The sequence below is a fragment of the Mizuhopecten yessoensis genome, unplaced genomic scaffold (genome assembly GCF_002113885.1).
Source record: "Mizuhopecten yessoensis strain PY_sf001 unplaced genomic scaffold, ASM211388v2 scaffold7817, whole genome shotgun sequence".
Lineage (NCBI taxonomy): Eukaryota > Metazoa > Mollusca > Bivalvia > Pectinida > Pectinidae > Mizuhopecten > Mizuhopecten yessoensis.
Genome location: NW_018407237.1, coordinates 61,244 through 80,960, shown reverse-complemented (window position 1 = coordinate 80,960; position 19,717 = coordinate 61,244). Strand labels below are relative to the sequence as shown.

General features: G+C 37.2%; 1 protein-coding gene across 4 annotated transcripts in view; it reads right to left on the bottom strand.

Annotated features, from left to right (window-relative positions):
* LOC110454375 (metastasis suppressor protein 1-like) overlaps positions 1-19,717 on the bottom strand; it is a 104,220-nt gene that overhangs the window by 29,237 nt on the left and 55,266 nt on the right. For all 4 annotated transcript variants that reach the window (XM_021503843.1, XM_021503846.1, XM_021503844.1 and 1 more), the window contains 2 exons: positions 9,904-10,306; positions 6,032-6,162 (listed from right to left, as the gene is read on the bottom strand). In XM_021503843.1, the coding sequence (XP_021359518.1) occupies positions 6,032-6,162; positions 9,904-10,306 (534 nt within the window). The remainder of the gene's footprint in view (positions 1-6,031; positions 6,163-9,903; positions 10,307-19,717) is intronic.

Sequence of the window (19,717 nt, the reverse complement as noted above, 5' to 3'; positions counted from 1 at the left end):
ACTATTTTTGTTGACCTTTGTCCATGGAAGGTCCCTGCAAAATTTCATTGAAATTGGTTCAGGGGTTTTGGAGAAGAAGTCGAAAATGTAAATTGTTTACGGACGCACGACGGACGACGGACGACGACGGACAAAAGGCGATCGCAATAGGTCACTTGAGACTTTGTCTCAGGTGACCTAAAAAAAGCTGCTTGAAGTCTAACAAGTTTGACTTAATGTAGCCTTGAGAGTAAGACAAGGTTATTTATCTGAGGAAATATTGGTAGCACTCTTACCCATTTACCTACTGGCAAAACATCAGCACCTCAGGTCTTCTCGAATATCAAGAAGAAAACGGCTGAATCTCTTAACCCGTTATAGCCTATGCTAATATTCGACACCAGCTAGATCTCTAAATTGACCTTTGACCTCAACAAAATACTATGACAAAATGGTGTTTTGTCTTCAAAAATGCCTATCGATCTCCAAGTAATATTTGAGAAAGTTCCTCCAGTTTGCATGAAAGATAATATAGATCCATTCAATACAACTTGGTGGTTTAAGTGTGATCCCATTGTCACTTGTTGACATAAGCACATGGTACTGGGAGGCAGTCATGTTGTTAGTAGATGGTAGCATCCAAGTGCAGCAATTGGAGGTTAGTTTCGTAATGACTATTTTAATTAGAGAAACTATACCAGCAAGTTTAGAAACTCCGAGTTGCTAGGTTTTTACAAACGGTTGTCAGTGTATTATGTGACGGGTATAGCTTACAAGGACCCGGCCTATATATGAAGGAGTTAATAGTTTGCTACCATTTAGACTCTACAACATGTGAATATTGGTGTGAATATTGAATGCATGCCATGAGATTATTATTGTTAGGATGTAAGATTGGTGAGAACATACGATGCAAGTGATGGTTCACACTACTAGAATGTGACAGCTAATGAGATACGATTTGGTCATTTTCACAGGTTTGTGAAAGGAGATTGATATTAATTCTCATACAATTATAAAATAAGAGTGTCCAATGTAAGATTTATTAGGAGTTGTATGTAAATTCACAGAACTCTTCTACAGTGAGGGAGTTGAGATAATTGTGCACTTTATCTATTTTTAATTGTTCTTTTTAATAAGTTTGCGAAGTTTGTACCTGTATTTCTGTATTATAGCTGTCTCTTAGTTAAACCGATAGATTTAAGGCAAGAGCCTACTTGCCACCCAATCCCACACTACCACAGGTTGATTGCACGCCGAGTCTACTTGCCACCAAATCCCACACTACCACAGGATGATTGCACACCAAGTCTACTTGCCACCCAATTCCACAGGTTGATTGCACACCGAGTCTACTTGCCACCAAATCCCACACTGCCACAGGATGATTGCACCCCAAGTCTACTTGCCACCCAAGTCCACAGGTTGATTTCACTCCGAGTCCACTTGCCACCCAATCCCACACTCCCTCATGTTGATTGCACGCTGAGTCTACTTCCCACCCAATTCCACAGAATGATTTCACCCCAAGTCTACTTGCCACCCAGTCCCACACTACCTCATGTTGATTGCACGCTGAGTCTACTTGCCACCCAATTCCACAGAATGATTTCACACCAAGTCAACTTGCCACCCAATCACACACTACCACAGGTTGATTGCATACCAAGTCTACTTGCCACCCAGTCCCACACTACCTCATGTTGATTGCACGATGAGTCTACTTGCCACCCAATTCCACAGAATGATTTCACACCAAGTCAACTTGCCACCCAATCCCACAGGTTGATTGCACACCAAGTCTACTTGCCACCCAATTCCACAGAATGATTTCACACCAAGTCAACTTGCCACCCAATCCCACAGGTTGATTGCACACCAAGTCTACTTGCTACCCAATCCCAAAGGTTGATTGCATGCCGAATCCACTTGCCACCCAATCCCACACTACCACAGGTTGATTGCACACCAAGTCTACTTGCTACCCAATCCCAAAGGTTGATTGCATGCCGAATCCACTTGCCAACCAATCCCACACTACCACAGGTTGATTGCACGCCGAGTCTACTTGCCACCCAATTCCACAGGTTGATTTCACACCGAGTCTTACTTGCCACCCAATCACAGAGGTTGATTGCACGCTGAGTCCACTTGCCACCCAATCCCACACTACCACAGTATGATTTCACGCAGAGTCTACTTGCTACCCAATTCCACAGGTTGATTTCACACCGAGTCTACTTGCCACCCAATCCCACACTACCACAGGTTGATTGCACACCGAGTCTACTTGCCACCCAATTCCACACTACCACAGGTTGATTGCATGCCGAGTCCACTTGCCACCCAATCCCACACTACCACAGGTTGATTGCACGCCGAGTCTACTTGCCACCCTAAAAATATTGACATGTTCACGGTCATGAGTACAGTGATCGACAGGCTCACGGTCAGTACAGTGATCGACAGGCTCATGGTCAGTATACAGTGATCGACAGGCTCACAGTCAGTACAGTGATCGACACGCTCACGGTCAGTACAGTGATCGACAGGTTCACGGTCAGTACAGTGATCGACAGGCTCACAGTCAGTACAGTGGTCGACACGCTCACGATCAGTACAGTGGTCGACACGCACACTGTCAGTACAGTGGTCGACACGCTCACGGTCAGTACAGTGATCGACACGCTCACGGTCAGTACAGTGATCGACAGGCTCACGGTCAGTACAGTGGTCAACAGGCTCACGGTCAGTACAGTGGTCAACACGCTCACTGTCAGTACAGTGGTCGACACACTCACGGTCAGTACAGTGATCGACAGGCTCACGTCAGTACAGTGGTCGACACGCTCACTGTCAGTACAGTGGTCGACACACTCAAGGTCAGTACAGTGGTCAACACGCTCACGGTCAGTACAGTGATCGACACGCTCACGGTCAGTACAGTGATCGACACGATCATGGTCAGTACAGTGGTCGATGGTGTTGCAGACACTTTGGTGCCGTGATGCTTCAGTATTTGTATAATATGTTTCAGATTTTTTGCATTTGGACTAAGTTTCAGCCCTGTACTTTGCTCAGTTTTTGTGTCCTGAACCACCAGGTACTGAATCCTTTTAATCCATTGATGATGACCTGTAGGCCTAATCTGTAAGTTACACATGTAGCTTACTGACAAAAACTATTGCTTAAATGCAATATCTAACATTTATTTTCCCCCTGCTCACCACAATGATTGTGTTTAATAGAACCCCAAGACCCTCAATCATGGCAGTTTAAAATTGTGTCAAAACGACATGTGGAAAGTCGCTGGTTTTGTGCACTAAAGTCAAGGTCATGTGATACTATTCACCAATGAACTCATAAATAAGGACATCTAACAAGATCCCAGGAGGATCTTGGCGTACACCAACTTACCATCTTCATTAGTTCTATGTCAATTCAAATCTTTTCTCTTATCTGTTCGACAGTCATTCGTGTAAACACTAAATGCACCTTAGTGTAACTTTTGACCTTAAACTTCATACTACTGTGTTTAAAAGATAACCTTGAAAGTGAGTTTGTTGTATCACATATCTGCTAGTACAGTACCTTTATGTAAAAGAAATAGAACCGATCATTGTAATAGATCTGTTAAGTACTTCTACAGATAATGTGATCATATTCTTCAAATGTCAAGATCAAGGATGACCACCTGAAGCCAAATTGTTTTAATGGTCACTCTCAAAATAAAACATGCACAACTAGGGACCAAGGGAAATCTTCATATGAAGTTTGAGAAAGATCTGTAGAGTGCTGTTTAAGAAAAATCGATAACAATATTTAACTCTTATAATCCAAGATATAGCTGCCTGTGAAATATTTTGTTTATTCAGTCTCTAAAGTAAATCTGCACAATAAAGGACCAAGGGGAACTTAAAAATCAAATTTGAGAAAGATCCTTCCAGCGTTTCCTGAGAAAAAGCTATTACAAACCTTCACTGTCAAAATCCAAGATGGCTGCCTCTGTCTGCCATTTTGTTTATCTGATCAGTTTGTTTATTGTTTATTTGTGTTTTACGTCCTATTAACAGCTATGGTCATTTAAGGACGTGCCAGGTTTTGGTGGTGGAGGAAAGCCGGAGTTCCCGGAAAAAAACCACACCGACCTAAGGCCAGTACCTGGTCAGTCTCTAAAATAAACCTACATAGGGAATTTTAGAAACATCCCACCATTATTTCCGGAGAAATAGCAATAACAAGTATTGTTTAAGGATGGATGACGGAGGACGGACCAACAGACAGGCATGACCCAAGATCCAAAGGGCATAAACCATGATTTTTACCATCATTTATCAGTGACTTTTACAATCATTTACCAGTGATTTTTACCATCATTTACCAGTAATTTTTACCATCATTTACCAGTAATTTTTACCATCATTTACCAGTGATTTTTACCATAATTTACCGATGATTTTTTTTAGTAACATATCGGCCAAAATAGTGATCTTCAGCGAAATCCACACTGCTCTCCATTTCCCTTACAGGGATTATTACCCAATCCCATGTTAAAATTAACTGAACAGGAATTTTGTTCATTAACTTATACCTTGTAATAAATTATTAACCACTATAACAAATGTTTATTGTATTAGAATTGCATAACTATATGCAAAATTATGAAATTTGTAATCATTACATACCTAGAAATGCTGACAATATGAGATGAATTATCATGAGGGTCATGGGTATTTTTAAGAAGGGAATCGTCAAAGGGGAATGAATATACACAGCGATAACAAAATTGAAGTGTAAACAAAAATCAAAAAGATTGCTGTCTGGCTGCCATCCTGTTTGCAGAAGTATGGACCATTGAAAACCTTCATGACTGGTAATCTTTGTTAGGTAACTGACTTGTAATCTTTGTCAGGTAACTGACTTGTAATCTTTGTCAGGTAACTGATTTGTAATCTTTGTCAGGTAACTGACTTGTAATCTTTGTCAGGTAACTGATTTGTAATCTTTATCAGGTTACTGACTTGTAATATTTGTCAGGTAACTGACTTGTAATCTTTATCAGGTAAATGACTTGTAATCTTTGTCAGGTAACTGACTTGTACTCTTTGTTAGGTAACTGATTTGTAATCTTTGTCAGGTAACTGACTTTTAATCTTTGTCAGGTAACTGATTTGTAATCGTTGTAGGTAACTCCCCCGTATTCTTTGTCAGGTAACTGACTTGTAATTTTTGTCAGGGAACTGACTTGTAATCTTTGTTAGGTAACTGACTTGTGATCTTTGTCAGGTATGTAACTGACTTGTAATCTGTGTTAGGTAACTGACTTGTAATCTTTGTTATGTAACTGACTTGTAATCTTTGTTAGGTAACCGACTTGTAATCTTTGTTAAGTAACTGACTTGTAATCTTTGTTAGGTAACCGACTTGTAATCTTTGTTAAGTAACTGACTTGTAATCTTTGTTAGGTAACTGATTTGTAATCTTTGTCAGGTAACTGACTTTTAATCTTTGTCAGGTAACTGATTTGTAATCGTTGTAGGTAACTGACTTGGATTCTTTGTCAGGTAACTGACTTGTAATTTTTGTCAGGGAACTGACTTGTAATCTTTGTCAGGTAACTGACTTGTACTCTTTGTTAGGTAACTGATTTGTAATCTTTGTCAGGTAACTGACTTGTAATCTTTGTCAGGTAACTGATTTGTAATCGTTGTAGGTAACTGACTTGTATTCTTTGTCAGGTAACTGACTTGTAATTTTTGTCAGGTAACTGACTTGTAATCTTTGTTAGGTAACTGACTTGTAATCTTTGTCAGGTATGTAACTGACTTGTAATCTGTGTTAGGTAACTGACTTGTAATCTTTGTTAGGTATGTGACTACAAATCTTCAAGACAAATGTCATTAACGTTGATTTTAAAATATTGAAAATAGCAGCTTAAACGTTAAGTAATAAGACTTGATAAGTGATTTAGTACCACAAGTCTTTATGACAGAGCAGACATGATTGTATGTAGTAACTGGACAGCATTAAAGGCTGGGAAGGAACAAGCTACCTGCTCAGACATGGTGGCGGGAGGGCTCCTCTCTGTCGGTGTGATGTCACTGTCTGTACCCTGGTCCTTCTGTTGCTCCACTGCCATGTTGGCAAGGTCTGTCAGATTCACATATAATGCCTGGGAATCTCCTGCTCAAAGACAAATGCAATCATAATTGAACATAGAAATAGTGTCTTTTTCTTACTTAGTCATTTTCATAGAAGAATAATTGTATGCTAAAAGCTTTCTAACAACTGGGCAATTGTAAACTAATTTTCATGATGTAATACCCTAATTTTAGTATTAGTACCTACACCCCTCTAGGAATATGGTTAAAGATTATTTCTTTGAACATCTTTCAGAGCTTCATTGAAGACTTGAACTGATGTGTACAGTAGCTGACTGAGTAGTGGGGGATTCGGAAAGAAACGGATAAATATAGGCAGCCAATGGGCTTAGTTGTATACGAATGTAGTCCGTAAAAGTCGTCCTATAGTCCGTCCACTATGTACGTCAGGATGATGAATTGAAACTTGCTTTTTGTCTATATCGGTTGGGTTTGCCATGCCAAAGAAAGGCTGATGTTTACCCACTGCAGTAGTGATGTAAACTGTCCCTACTTTTAAGATTGAGAGTGCGTAGTAATCGATGTAGTATAACCAGCGTGTATTCGATGTCTTGATATAAATCAAAGTACTGAGAGTGCTGAGTACTGAAAGCACTTGACAATCGCACAAAAATGAAAACGGTTTTTGACTTTCACTTTTGAAATTATATTTAGAGTAGGTCAAGGTCATTCATTTGCACACACTTTAAAGCCCTTCATTTAAGCATGCTTCTTGCTAAACATCGTTACCCTGGAATTATTGGTTATTCAGAAAAAGTGTTTTTTTTTTTTTTTTCCATATATGGCCTCTGTGACCTTGAAAGTCAATCAAGGTCAATCATTTTTCAAACTTGATTGCCAATTACTTCGCCGTATTATGTATCAAATAGTAGGACTCTAGACCTTGTAGAACTCTAGAAGAAGTTTTTTGAAGTCATTATCTTGAAATAGCACATATGAAGTTTGACCCCTGAATAACTCAAAACTCGACCTGGTAAACTCAAAATGTTTTCTGCCAAAAATGTGCACATTTGTGTTGTCCACATCATACCTGAATGTAAAGTGAATCAATCGAACAATTTTTGAAATATTCTTGATTAAAAGTAATTTTATTTTTTTTAACATTTGAAATTTGTGACCTTGATTGTGACCTTGATAGTTGATCAATGTCAACCATTTTTTCAAACCTGATACCCCGACATCTCAGAATCTTTACAATTAAATATCAAGACTCTAGACCATGTGAAACTTAAGAAGAAGATTTTTTAAGGCTGGTACCCAATATAGTGCATTTTAACTTTGACCCCTGCCGAAAACCGGAAGTTGACATTTTTTCCTAAAACAGTATGAAAGAAAAAGTTTGCCCTTGGCTATCTCTATATGATATCCAAAGATCAACCTCGTGTTTGATATCGTTAACAAAATTTATTGGTATAGGCTGTTAACCAATCAGAGTTCGTGGCGGCCATCTTGGAATATTAATTGCTCCAAAAAGTAACATAAGTTTGCAAGGGCCCCTAGAGGAATACATTTATTAATTGTGGTTAATATTGCAATGGCAGAATTGGAGAAGAAGATCGTTGAAGTTTTAACATAATGTCAGCATTTTAAAAGATCAAAGGAAATATTCAAAATGATGTACAACGTTAACTGTAAATGTTACAGAAAAACTAAAGACATCAAATTATTCGGAATGACATTCTTCATTGATCTATAGAAGAATTCTTTAAAAAAAAAATGAAAAATGAATATTTTTTAAAAATTGTGACCTTTGACCCAACAGCGAACTTTTTCATTTGACCTTTTAAGTAATAATATACAATGGAAAAAAGTTAGCCCTGACCTTATCTACAAATGATATCAGCGCTTAAAGGCTGTAAATTCAACCGTGTTTGAGTTATAGCCATTTTAAGATTTTGAGGTATGACGTCATGGCGGCCATTTTAATTTTTCAATGAAGTTGATTTTTTTTTTAAGTGTTAGAGGACATCTGGGGAAACCTTTTTCATAACAAATACAGTGACCAAATATTTGTCATTGATATTGGAGTAAAACAAGTTTTAAAATATTGCGATATTTTTAAAAGATCAAAAGAAAATATTCAAAATGGCGTACGTCGTTAACGGTAAATGTTACAGAAAAACTAAAGACATCAAATTCATCGGAATGGCATTCTTCATCGATCTGTAGAAGTATTTTTTCCAACAAAATGAAAAATGAATGTTTTTAAAACAAGAGGCCCATGGGCCTTAACGGTCACCTGAGTCTACAGTATTTTTTTTTTTTTGTTGAAATATGTACCAATTTGAGTAAAAAATAGTATAATGTTAACTTAACTTTGTCAGGACCATGAGCTGATCATTCCTAGACCAATTTTAAGTGAGATCGGCCTATTAGAATTTAGTAGCAAAATAGCGGCCATGGCAGCCAAATTGTATTTCTGATTGACCCGAAAAATAACAACACTTTGTCAGGACCATGAGGCGATCATTCCTACCAACTTTCAGTTCAATCGGTCCAGCAGAACTTGACTTTAAGTTTGAAATAGGTTTTCAAAATGGCGGCCGTGGCGGCCATATTGGATTTCTGATCGACCCGAAAAATAACAACACTTTGTCAGGACCATGAGGCGATCATTCCTACCAACTTTCAGTTCAATCGGTCCAGCAGAACTTGACTTTAAGTTTGAAATAGGTTTTCAAAATGGCGGCCGTGGCGGCCATATTGGATTTCTGATCGACCCGAAAAATAACAACACTTTGTCAGGACCATGAGGCGATCATTCCTACCAACTTTCAGTTCAATCGGTCCAGCAGAACTTGACTTTAAGTTTGAAATAGGTTTTCAAAATGGCGGCCGTGGCGGCCATATTGGATTTCTGATCGACCCGAAAAATAACAACACTTTGTCAGGACCATGAGGCGATCATTCCTACCAACTTTCAGTTCAATCGGTCCAGCAGAACTTGACTTTAAGTTTGAAATAGGTTTTCAAAATGGCGGCCGTGGCGGCCATATTGGATTTCTGATCGACCCGAAAAATAACAACACTTTGTCAGGACCATGAGGCGATCATTCCTACCAACTTTCAGTTCAATCGGCCCAGCAGAACTTGACTTTAAGTTTGAAATGTAAAATGTTAACGGACGACGGATGACGGACGACGGACGACGACGGACGAAAACGGATAGCAATAGGTCACTTGAGCTAAAGCTCAGGTGACCTAAAAATGGTGACCTTTGACCCAATAGCAAGCTTTTTTATTAGAAATATTTTGTATTAACATGTAATGAGAAAAAGTTAGCCCTGATGATTATATACATATAATATCTTTGCGTCAATTCTGTAAATTAAACCGTTTTTGAGTTATGGCCATTTTTAGATTTTAAGGTATGACGTCATGGTGGCCATATTTGATTTTTAACCTACTTCAAAATGTTGCTTGATCATCTTCAGACCTTTTCCTACAACATACCTAAAAGACTATAAACCTATCTTTTACCAATCAAAAGATACAGAATTCACAAATTAGGGGAGAATAATAAGAAGAAGAAGAAGAAACATAACAAAAACAATAGGTCTTTTCACCAGTTAGTGAAAAGCCCTAATAATAAGAAGAAACATAACAAAAACAATAGGTCTTTTCACCAGTTAGTGGAAAGCCCTAATAATAAGAAGAAACATAACAAAAACAATAGGTCTTTTCACCAGTTGGTGGAAAGCCCTAATTATGACCTTATCATCCATAAAAGTACACTTACATTCTTGTAGAAGAAGACTCTTACCTGCTATTGGGAGTTTAGGAGGAGCCACAGCACGTGACTTTGGTTTTGGAGCCAGTGGAGGCAGCATGGGCTGCAGTTTGTTGATTGTGGCTGACTGGGGGCGCAAGTAAGGATTTACCGAATCGGATGTACTATTAGACCTCTCATGTCGGAGAACTGGCTGTTCTAATGGCTGGTCATCCCCCTCTTGCAACAATGGCTCAAATAGCTTGGACGACAATGCAGGACGTTTCTGAGATTTCTCATAAGCTGACGATATGGTGTGAGGGCGCTGGGCCTCAGGCTTTGCCCCAGGATTGGGTGGGTTTGGCCAGGTTGTCCAGGTGGAGCTTGCTGATGGAGTGTTGTCCGAAGGTGTTGTGTCCTCCGGAGTATCTGAACCCGCACTGCGACTGTCCGCAACCTGTAACACATGAAACAAGGCTACTGAAATCTTCCTGAAACATACCTTGGTACAAATATCAGACTCACAATGTTACTTAATTATCTACGTGATGAGATCCATTTTACATGAGAATAAAGTAAAATGCAATATTGAAGTGCTATCTTTATTGTCCTTTTGTGTCATTATATATAGCGAATATTTCAATATAATTTCCATGAAAATTTCAATTCTTTGATTAATTTTTGTTAGATATTTAATTTTGCGCTATCTTTGGTGACCGCAAATATAGCAAAATGACAACCCTTGTGAACATGACCATCTATATATACAAAAATGACGACCTTTGTGTACATGACCAACTATATATACAGAAATGACAACCCTTGTGTACATGACCAACTATATATACAGATATGACAACCCTTGTGTACATGACCAACTATATATACAGGAATGACAACCCTTGTAAACATGACCAACTATATATACAGAAATGACAACCCTTGTGTACATGACCAACTATATATACAGAAATGACAACCCTTGTAAACATGACCAACTATATATACAGAAATGACAACCCTTGTGAACATGACCAACTATATATACAGAAATGACAACCCTTGTGAACATGACCAACTATATATACAGAAATGACAACCCTTGTGAACATGACCAACTATATATACAGAAATGACAACCCTTGTGAACATGACCAACTATATATACAGAAATGACAACCCTTGTGAACATGACCAACTATATATACAGAAATGACAACCCTTGTGAACATGACCAACTATATATACAGAAATGACAACCCTTGTGAACATGACCAACTATATATACAGAAATGACAACCCTTGTGAACATGACCAACTATATATACAGAAATGACAACCCTTGTGAACATGACCAACTATATATACAGAAATGACAACCCTTGTGAACATGACCAACTATATATACAGAAATGACAACCCTTGTGAACATGACCAACTATATATACAGAAATGACAACCCTTGTGAACATGACCAACTATATATACAGAAATGACAACCCTTGTGAACATGACCAACTATATATACAGAAATGACAACCCTTGTGAACATGACCAACTATATATACAGAAATGACAACCCTTGTGAACATGACCAACTATATATACAGAAATGACAACCCTTGTGAACATGACCAACTATATATACAGAAATGACAACCCTTGTGAACATGACCAACTATATATACAGAAATGACAACCCTTGTGAACATGACCAACTATATATACAGAAATGACAACCCTTGTGAACATGACCAACTATATATACAGAAATGACAACCCTTGTGAACATGACCAACTATATATACAGAAATGACAACCCTTGTGAACATGACCAACTATATATACAGAAATGACAACCCTTGTGAACATGACCAACTATATATACAGAAATGACAACCCTTGTGAACATGACCAACTATATATACAGAAATGACAACCCTTGTGAACATGACCAACTATATATACAGAAATGACAACCCTTGTGAACATGACCAACTATATATACAGAAATGACAACCCTTGTGAACATGACCAACTATATATACAGAAATGACAACCCTTGTGAACATGACCAACTATATATACAGAAATGACAACCCTTGTGAACATGACCAACTATATATACAGAAATGACAACCCTTGTGAACATGACCAACTATATATACAGAAATGACAACCCTTGTGAACATGACCAACTATATATACAGAAATGACAACCCTTGTGAACATGACCAACTATATATACAGAAATGACAACCCTTGTGAACATGACCAACTATATATACAGAAATGACAACCCTTGTGAACATGACCAACTATATATACAGAAATGACAACCCTTGTGAACATGACCAACTATATATACAGAAATGACAACCCTTGTGAACATGACCAACTATATATACAGAAATGACAACCCTTGTGAACATGACCAACTATATATACAGAAATGACAACCCTTGTGAACATGACCAACTATATATACAGAAATGACAACCCTTGTGAACATGACCAACTATATATACAGAAATGACAACCCTTGTGAACATGACCAACTATATATACAGAAATGACAACCCTTGTGAACATGACCAACTATATATACAGAAATGACAACCCTTGTGAACATGACCAACTATATATACAGAAATGACAACCCTTGTGAACATGACCAACTATATATACAGAAATGACAACCCTTGTGAACATGACCAACTATATATACAGAAATGACAACCCTTGTGAACATGACCAACTATATATACAGAAATGACAACCCTTGTGAACATGACCAACTATATATACAGAAATGACAACCCTTGTGAACATGACCAACTATATATACAGAAATGACAACCCTTGTGAACATGACCAACTATATATACAGAAATGACAACCCTTGTGAACATGACCAACTATATATACAGAAATGACAACCCTTGTGAACATGACCAACTATATATACAGAAATGACAACCCTTGTGAACATGACCAACTATATATACAGAAATGACAACCCTTGTGAACATGACCAACTATATATACAGAAATGACAACCCTTGTGAACATGACCAACTATATATACAGAAATGACAACCCTTGTGAACATGACCAACTATATATACAGAAATGACAACCCTTGTGAACATGACCAACTATATATACAGAAATGACAACCCTTGTGAACATGACCAACTATATATACAGAAATGACAACCCTTGTGAACATGACCAACTATATATACAGAAATGACAACCCTTGTGAACATGACCAACTATATATACAGAAATGACAACCCTTGTGAACATGACCAACTATATATACAGAAATGACAACCCTTGTGAACATGACCAACTATATATACAGAAATGACAACCCTTGTGAACATGACCAACTATATATACAGAAATGACAACCCTTGTGAACATGACCAACTATATATACAGAAATGACAACCCTTGTGAACATGACCAACTATATATACAGAAATGACAACCCTTGTGAACATGACCAACTATATATACAGAAATGACAACCCTTGTGAACATGACCAACTATATATACAGAAATGACAACCCTTGTGAACATGACCAACTATATATACAGAAATGACAACCCTTGTGAACATGACCAACTATATATACAGAAATGACAACCCTTGTGAACATGACCAACTATATATACAGAAATGACAACCCTTGTGAACATGACCAACTATATATACAGAAATGACAACCCTTGTGAACATGACCAACTATATATACAGAAATGACAACCCTTGTGAACATGACCAACTATATATACAGAAATGACAACCCTTGTGTACATGACCAACTATATATACAGAAATGACAACCCTTGTGTACATGACCAACTATATATACAGAAATGACAACCCTGACAACCAATGACCAGGTGTAAATATACATACATGCTGTTCAGGTAGCCATGCCAACACATAGAATTAATAAGAAAGCATATTGCAAATATAACGTTAGCGTTGACCGACATCTCAAATACGGGGAGATCTGCGCACTGACACGGTCACCTGGCATGGGCAGAACAGGTAATTGGAATATAACGATGTTGTTTTCATAACAATAAGTTTCAGAAAAGATTCAATCTTACATACGGATAAATCTTTTACTTTTTTTTTGTTATGAAATACACTTATCCAAGTAGTTTTCTGATCATCTGCAAATCCAATTGAATTGGTCATCGATATTGGCAGAATGTGTACGCTTAAAGGCAGTAGCCCAACGAGGACCGCCACCAGCCGAATTAGAGAGATATGAGGAACACTAAACAATTGTGATTTCAGCAATTCTCCTTCGAAAAGACAAGATTGGAATTTACTTGGCTGCTTTGAACCCGTTAATATCTAATAGTATATATCGCGCTTCCTTGACTCTTTGCGGTACACAAACTTGCTAACTTCGCCACTTTACCCATGTCGTTTTGACACATTCCTACTGTCAAGATTGAAGAGTACAGCATAATTTTACCCAAGAACGACATTTTAACCACATAGTGATAAATGCGATGCAATTCTTCGTTATGTTTCCCGATATATATGTGGTATTTATCAATTCACAACATAACGTCTTGAAAATTTATCCAAATTGTATAATTTGACTTGAATTGTTCAATTGGCAATGCAATCAGGGATTATTCAACGAAATTTAGCAGTTTTATTGCAGCGAGCATATTTCAAAACATTACCCAAAATCCTCGAAAAATTTACAATAAATGGTTGCGACCAAGAACTGGTTTTGGATTGTTCATGAGTACCGTGTATACCCCTTTCTTGACAATTCATTTTTCCTTAAAAAAGTGTGCACTATACGCAAATATTAATGGTAGTCGTTGATCAGATATAAAATATCTAAATCAGTCAATAGCAATTTATAATACGACAGTTTAAATTACCCTTTCGGGAACCTCAAAGGTGCCTGATTCATACTCGGAACATCTTTAGGTTATATGTAATTCTTGTGGGAAATTTGGAACACCGTTAGGTTTTATGCTTTTCCTGTTTAAACAGGAAATCAATATCCGAGTTCAAAATGCCATTCCTTCCCTATTTATTACCAACAACACATTATTCATATCACATGGTTATAGCAAGATAATCTCATCATATCACATGGTTATAGCAAGATAATCTCATCATATCACATGGTTATAGCAAGATAATCTCATCATATCACATAGTTATAGCAAGATAATCTCATCATATCACATAGTTATAGCAAGATAATCTCATCATATCACATAGTTATAGCAAGATAATCTCATCATATCACATAGTTATAGCAAGATAATCTCATCATATCACATAGTTATAGCAAGATAATCTCATCATATCACATAGTTATAGCAAGATAATCTCATCATATCACATAGTTATAGCAAGATAGTCTCATCATATCACATAGTTATAGCAAGATAGTCTCATCATATCACATAGTTTTATAGCAAGATAATCTCATCATATCACATAGTTATAGCAAGATAATCTCATCATATCACATGGTTATAGCAAGATAATCTCATCATATCACATAGTTATAGCAAGATAATCTCATCATATCACATAGTTATAGCAAGATAATCTCATCATATCACATAGTTATAGCAAGATAATCTCATCATATCACATAGTTATAGCAAGATAATCTCATCATATCACATAGTTATAGCAAGATAATCTCATCATATCACATAGTTATAGCAAGATAATCTCATCATATCACATAGTTATAGCAAGATAATCTCATCATATCACATAGTTATAGCAAGATAATCTCATCATATCACATAGTTATAGCAAGATAATCTCATCATATCACATGGTTATAGCAAGATAATCTCATCATATCACATGGTTATAGCAAGATAATCTCATCATATCACATGGTTATAGCAAGATAATCTCATCATATCACATAGTTATAGCAAGATTATCTCATGATTTTACCACATTCATCAAAAATATTTGAAACATCGTACAAGATGTTTTAGGATATTACTCAATCATGTTTGAATATGAATCTTTCTGCAATGTATAATCTTTCATTGTGAGTATTTAATTAGGAGAAGGTTTATTTTACAAGATGCCCAGGGGCCTTAATAGTTCACCTGGAATTTGTTATTTTAGTTCAAAACCTGTCAAATATTAACACTTTTATCAAGCATATGGATTCTTCAGTTGCTTTACCTTTTTGCAATATTTGATCCCTGTGACCTCAGGAGTAGCTGTCATTTTTTAATTGCAAAATTTGTAAGGCTTCACCTTGTTAATAGGACATAAAACACAAACAAACCAAACCAAATCATAGCTCTAGGACTTTCGGTTTTTCAGAAGAAGTTGTCTGAAGACATATTTTACATCTGTGGCATCGAATATAGGTCAATTTCATTTTTGTTGGCAGATTTTGTTGGGCTACATCCAAGGAATCTACAGGCCTAATACCATGACTCTAGGTCGTTGGGTCCTTCTTCAGAAGTCTTTTGAAGCGTGATACCTATTTGACCTCTGTGACAATTAAGTCAAGATAACTTTTGTTTGCAAACTTTGTTGGCTCTACCAAAGGAATCTACCAGTGTAATATTAGGCCTTTTTGTTCTTAAGAAGACGTTGTGTGAAAGTGGGTCAAAGTCAGTTTTGTTTTCAAAAATTGTTGGGCTTCATCAAATAAATCTACCAGCCTAATATCATAACTCCTGGCCTTTCGGTTCTTCAGAAGAAGTCATTTTCTGTTATAGACTTATTTGAACTCTGTGACTTTCAATAGTCAAAGTAATTTTTGTTCGCAAACTTTGTAAGGTTCCATCCAAGGAAGCTACCAGCTAAATATCATAACAGTAGGCCATTTGATTTTAAGAAGAAGTGGCATGGCGTAAGCTAACTTGGCTTAACTTGACGAGGTGAGCAAATCACTAAATTTTTAAAGTTGGCTTAAGGGCCTTAGAGGTTTCCTGAGTGAAGTTATAGGTAAGCAGTTTTCACTGTTTAGAAGTAAAGAGGAAAAAGGGGCACAGAGGGCCTGTATTGCTAACCTGGATGTTAAAGCAATCAGGGGGAAAATGCTCTCAATAAAAGTAATTTTGCAAATGTTTCCGCACATTGACTCTTCTTGGCTGAAAAAAGTTCTCGACTAAATTATTGAAATAAATTAACTGAAGGAGGAATTTGTAGATCTATATTTCTCTGGTTTCTTCTATTGAGCCCTGCCTTGCTGCACTTTGGGAAGCCAGACTCTCTAGTAATTTGCTGTGAACACAGCGTAGAGTCGTCTTGGTTCAAGGATATTTCATACGAAATTAGGTCAAGGTCATTTCTTTATTAAATTTTGTACTACTCTATCCAAGCATGCTATTGGCCAATATCATCACGCTGGCACATTTGACCCTTGTGACCTTAACTCTTACCACGCGGGGACCGAGTCAACACGGTCTCCTATTACTCCTACGAGGCTCACACGTAAACAACGGTCAAAATCTCGCGGAAAGCGTTTATCAAGCGTGACCTTGTGTATAGAAATAGAAACTAGAGGTAATCTCCTAAATACGGGTCTCTGATTGGTCAAAGTTCAGATGTTTCTCCGTGTGACGTCAGACGCTGAATTTACCTTGGAATTGCCCGTCAATTATGGCAGACATGATAGAAGAAAGTTTTGCTGACAATGATTCTGAAGCGGAATTTGAGGGGTTTGAGGAGCAGAATCTTGTTGCATTGGAAAACAATGAACTTCCAACATTCCATATTCCTGATTTGGACAATGATGATGATGAATTGATTGATTTACAGCGAGGTTGGAGCCGAGAAGCGAGCAACCCTTCATGTGTTTGACTTCGTCGGTCAACCAGGTTTGAATATGAATCCAGATGAAATGACACCGATACACCTTTTTAACTTGTTTCTTCGGGATTCCGACTTTATTAACATGTCAAATGAAACAAATAGCTATCATCAGCAGCAATTCGAGGGATTAAATCCTACCCAATATACAGTATATAGTAAGGAGCGGTCACCTTTGGTTGCCTATATATCTAAGTAACGGGACACTTCTGAACGCTTGTTGATGGATGATTCAGTATTTATTCAAGTTAATTATAGGTTTAGCTTGTTTTTACAAAAAATAAAAAATCTTGGCCAAAATCCTTTACCTTTGTAGGGTAATTCTTTTCACAAACTTTGTAGCTCTCCATGCCAGCAAGATACTGGCCAAATATCATAACCCCAGGTCTTTAAAGAAGTCAGGCAAGTGTTTTAGCAAATTTGACTCCTTTGACCTTGAATATAAGTCAAGGTCATTTCTTTTGCAAATTTTGTAGCATCTTATGCCAGCAAGTTACAGACCTTAGGGCCAGGGTTATTCATTTCAAAAAGTTGATAGCCTTTCATCCCAGTATTTTAATGGCCAAATATCATCACCCCAGCATGTTAATGGCCAAATATCATCACCCCAGCATGTTAATGGCCAAATATCATCATCCCAGCATGTTAATGGCCAAATATCATCACTCTAGGAATGTTTGAGTATTCGGAAGAAATCATTTAAAGGTTTAAACACATCTGACCCCTGTGACCTTGATTTTATGTGTGAAGGTCTTTTATTTCAATACAACTGATAGCCCTTCATACAAGCAAGCTACTGGCCATCACCTTGGCATTAGGTTATACATATCGGACCCCTAGCTGTCATATTGAAAAGTCATTCTTTCTAACAAACTTTATAGCTCTTAATCTTAGCATGCTGCTGGCCAAATATCATCACCATTGGTTTTTGGTTCACAAGTGTTTTAAGGGTTTACAACACCTTGATAGACCTAGAATCATGATGTCAGGTTTAAATGAATTTTGAAAATATGAAGTTCTTTACCCTCTTTATTCAAATTCTTGAGGGGGACACAATGTCCAATTCCTGACCTCTGCCTTCAAGGGGGACATAATCTCAGATTATACAAAATTTAGTCCTTTTGTTCCGAGCATGCTCCGGAGCCATTTTTGACAACTACCTTTATCCTGCAGAAGAAGGTTTTTTTAATGTTTAACCACCATTTCACTTATTGGACATAAAATACCCCTCTGCCCCCAGATGTTGTAGACAAGTAGTGTTTTAAAGGAAAAGTTAAATGAGCGGATGGATGATGGCCAGAAGGTCAGACACCACACCACAGCATCAGCTCAAACAGGGTCTTTCATGCAGGAGAAATGAAAAGAGATTAAATCTGTCTTCAGATACTCAACAATCATTATTCTCGCTCTAGACCTTCTGGTTCTTAACAAAATAGAGCTTAAAATTTTCCAAATATTTGACTCAGGTGTGACCTTGAAATAACCCATTACAAACTGTCCCAGGTATAGACTGTTCCAGTGTTTCATGAAAAAAATGCTATTTTGTGTGTTACATGACAAACATAGCTTCATTTGTTACATGACTAACACAGTTTTGTGTTACATGACAAACATAGTTTTGTGTTACATACTAACACAGTTTTGTGTGTTACATACTATCACAGTTTTGTGTTACATGACTCACACAGTTTTGTGTTACATGACTAACACAGTTTTGTGTGTTACATGACTAACACAGTTTTGTGTTACGTACATGACTAACAGTTTTGTGTTACATGACTAACATAGTTTTGTGTTACATGACTAACATAGTTTTGTGTTACATGACTAACATAATTTTGTGTTACATGACTAACACAGTTTTGTGTGTTACATGACAAACATAGTTTTGTGTTACATACTAACACTGTTTTGTGTGTTACATGACAAACATAGTTTTGTGTTACATGACTAACACAGTTTTGTGTGTTACATACTATCACAGTTTTGTGTTACATGAC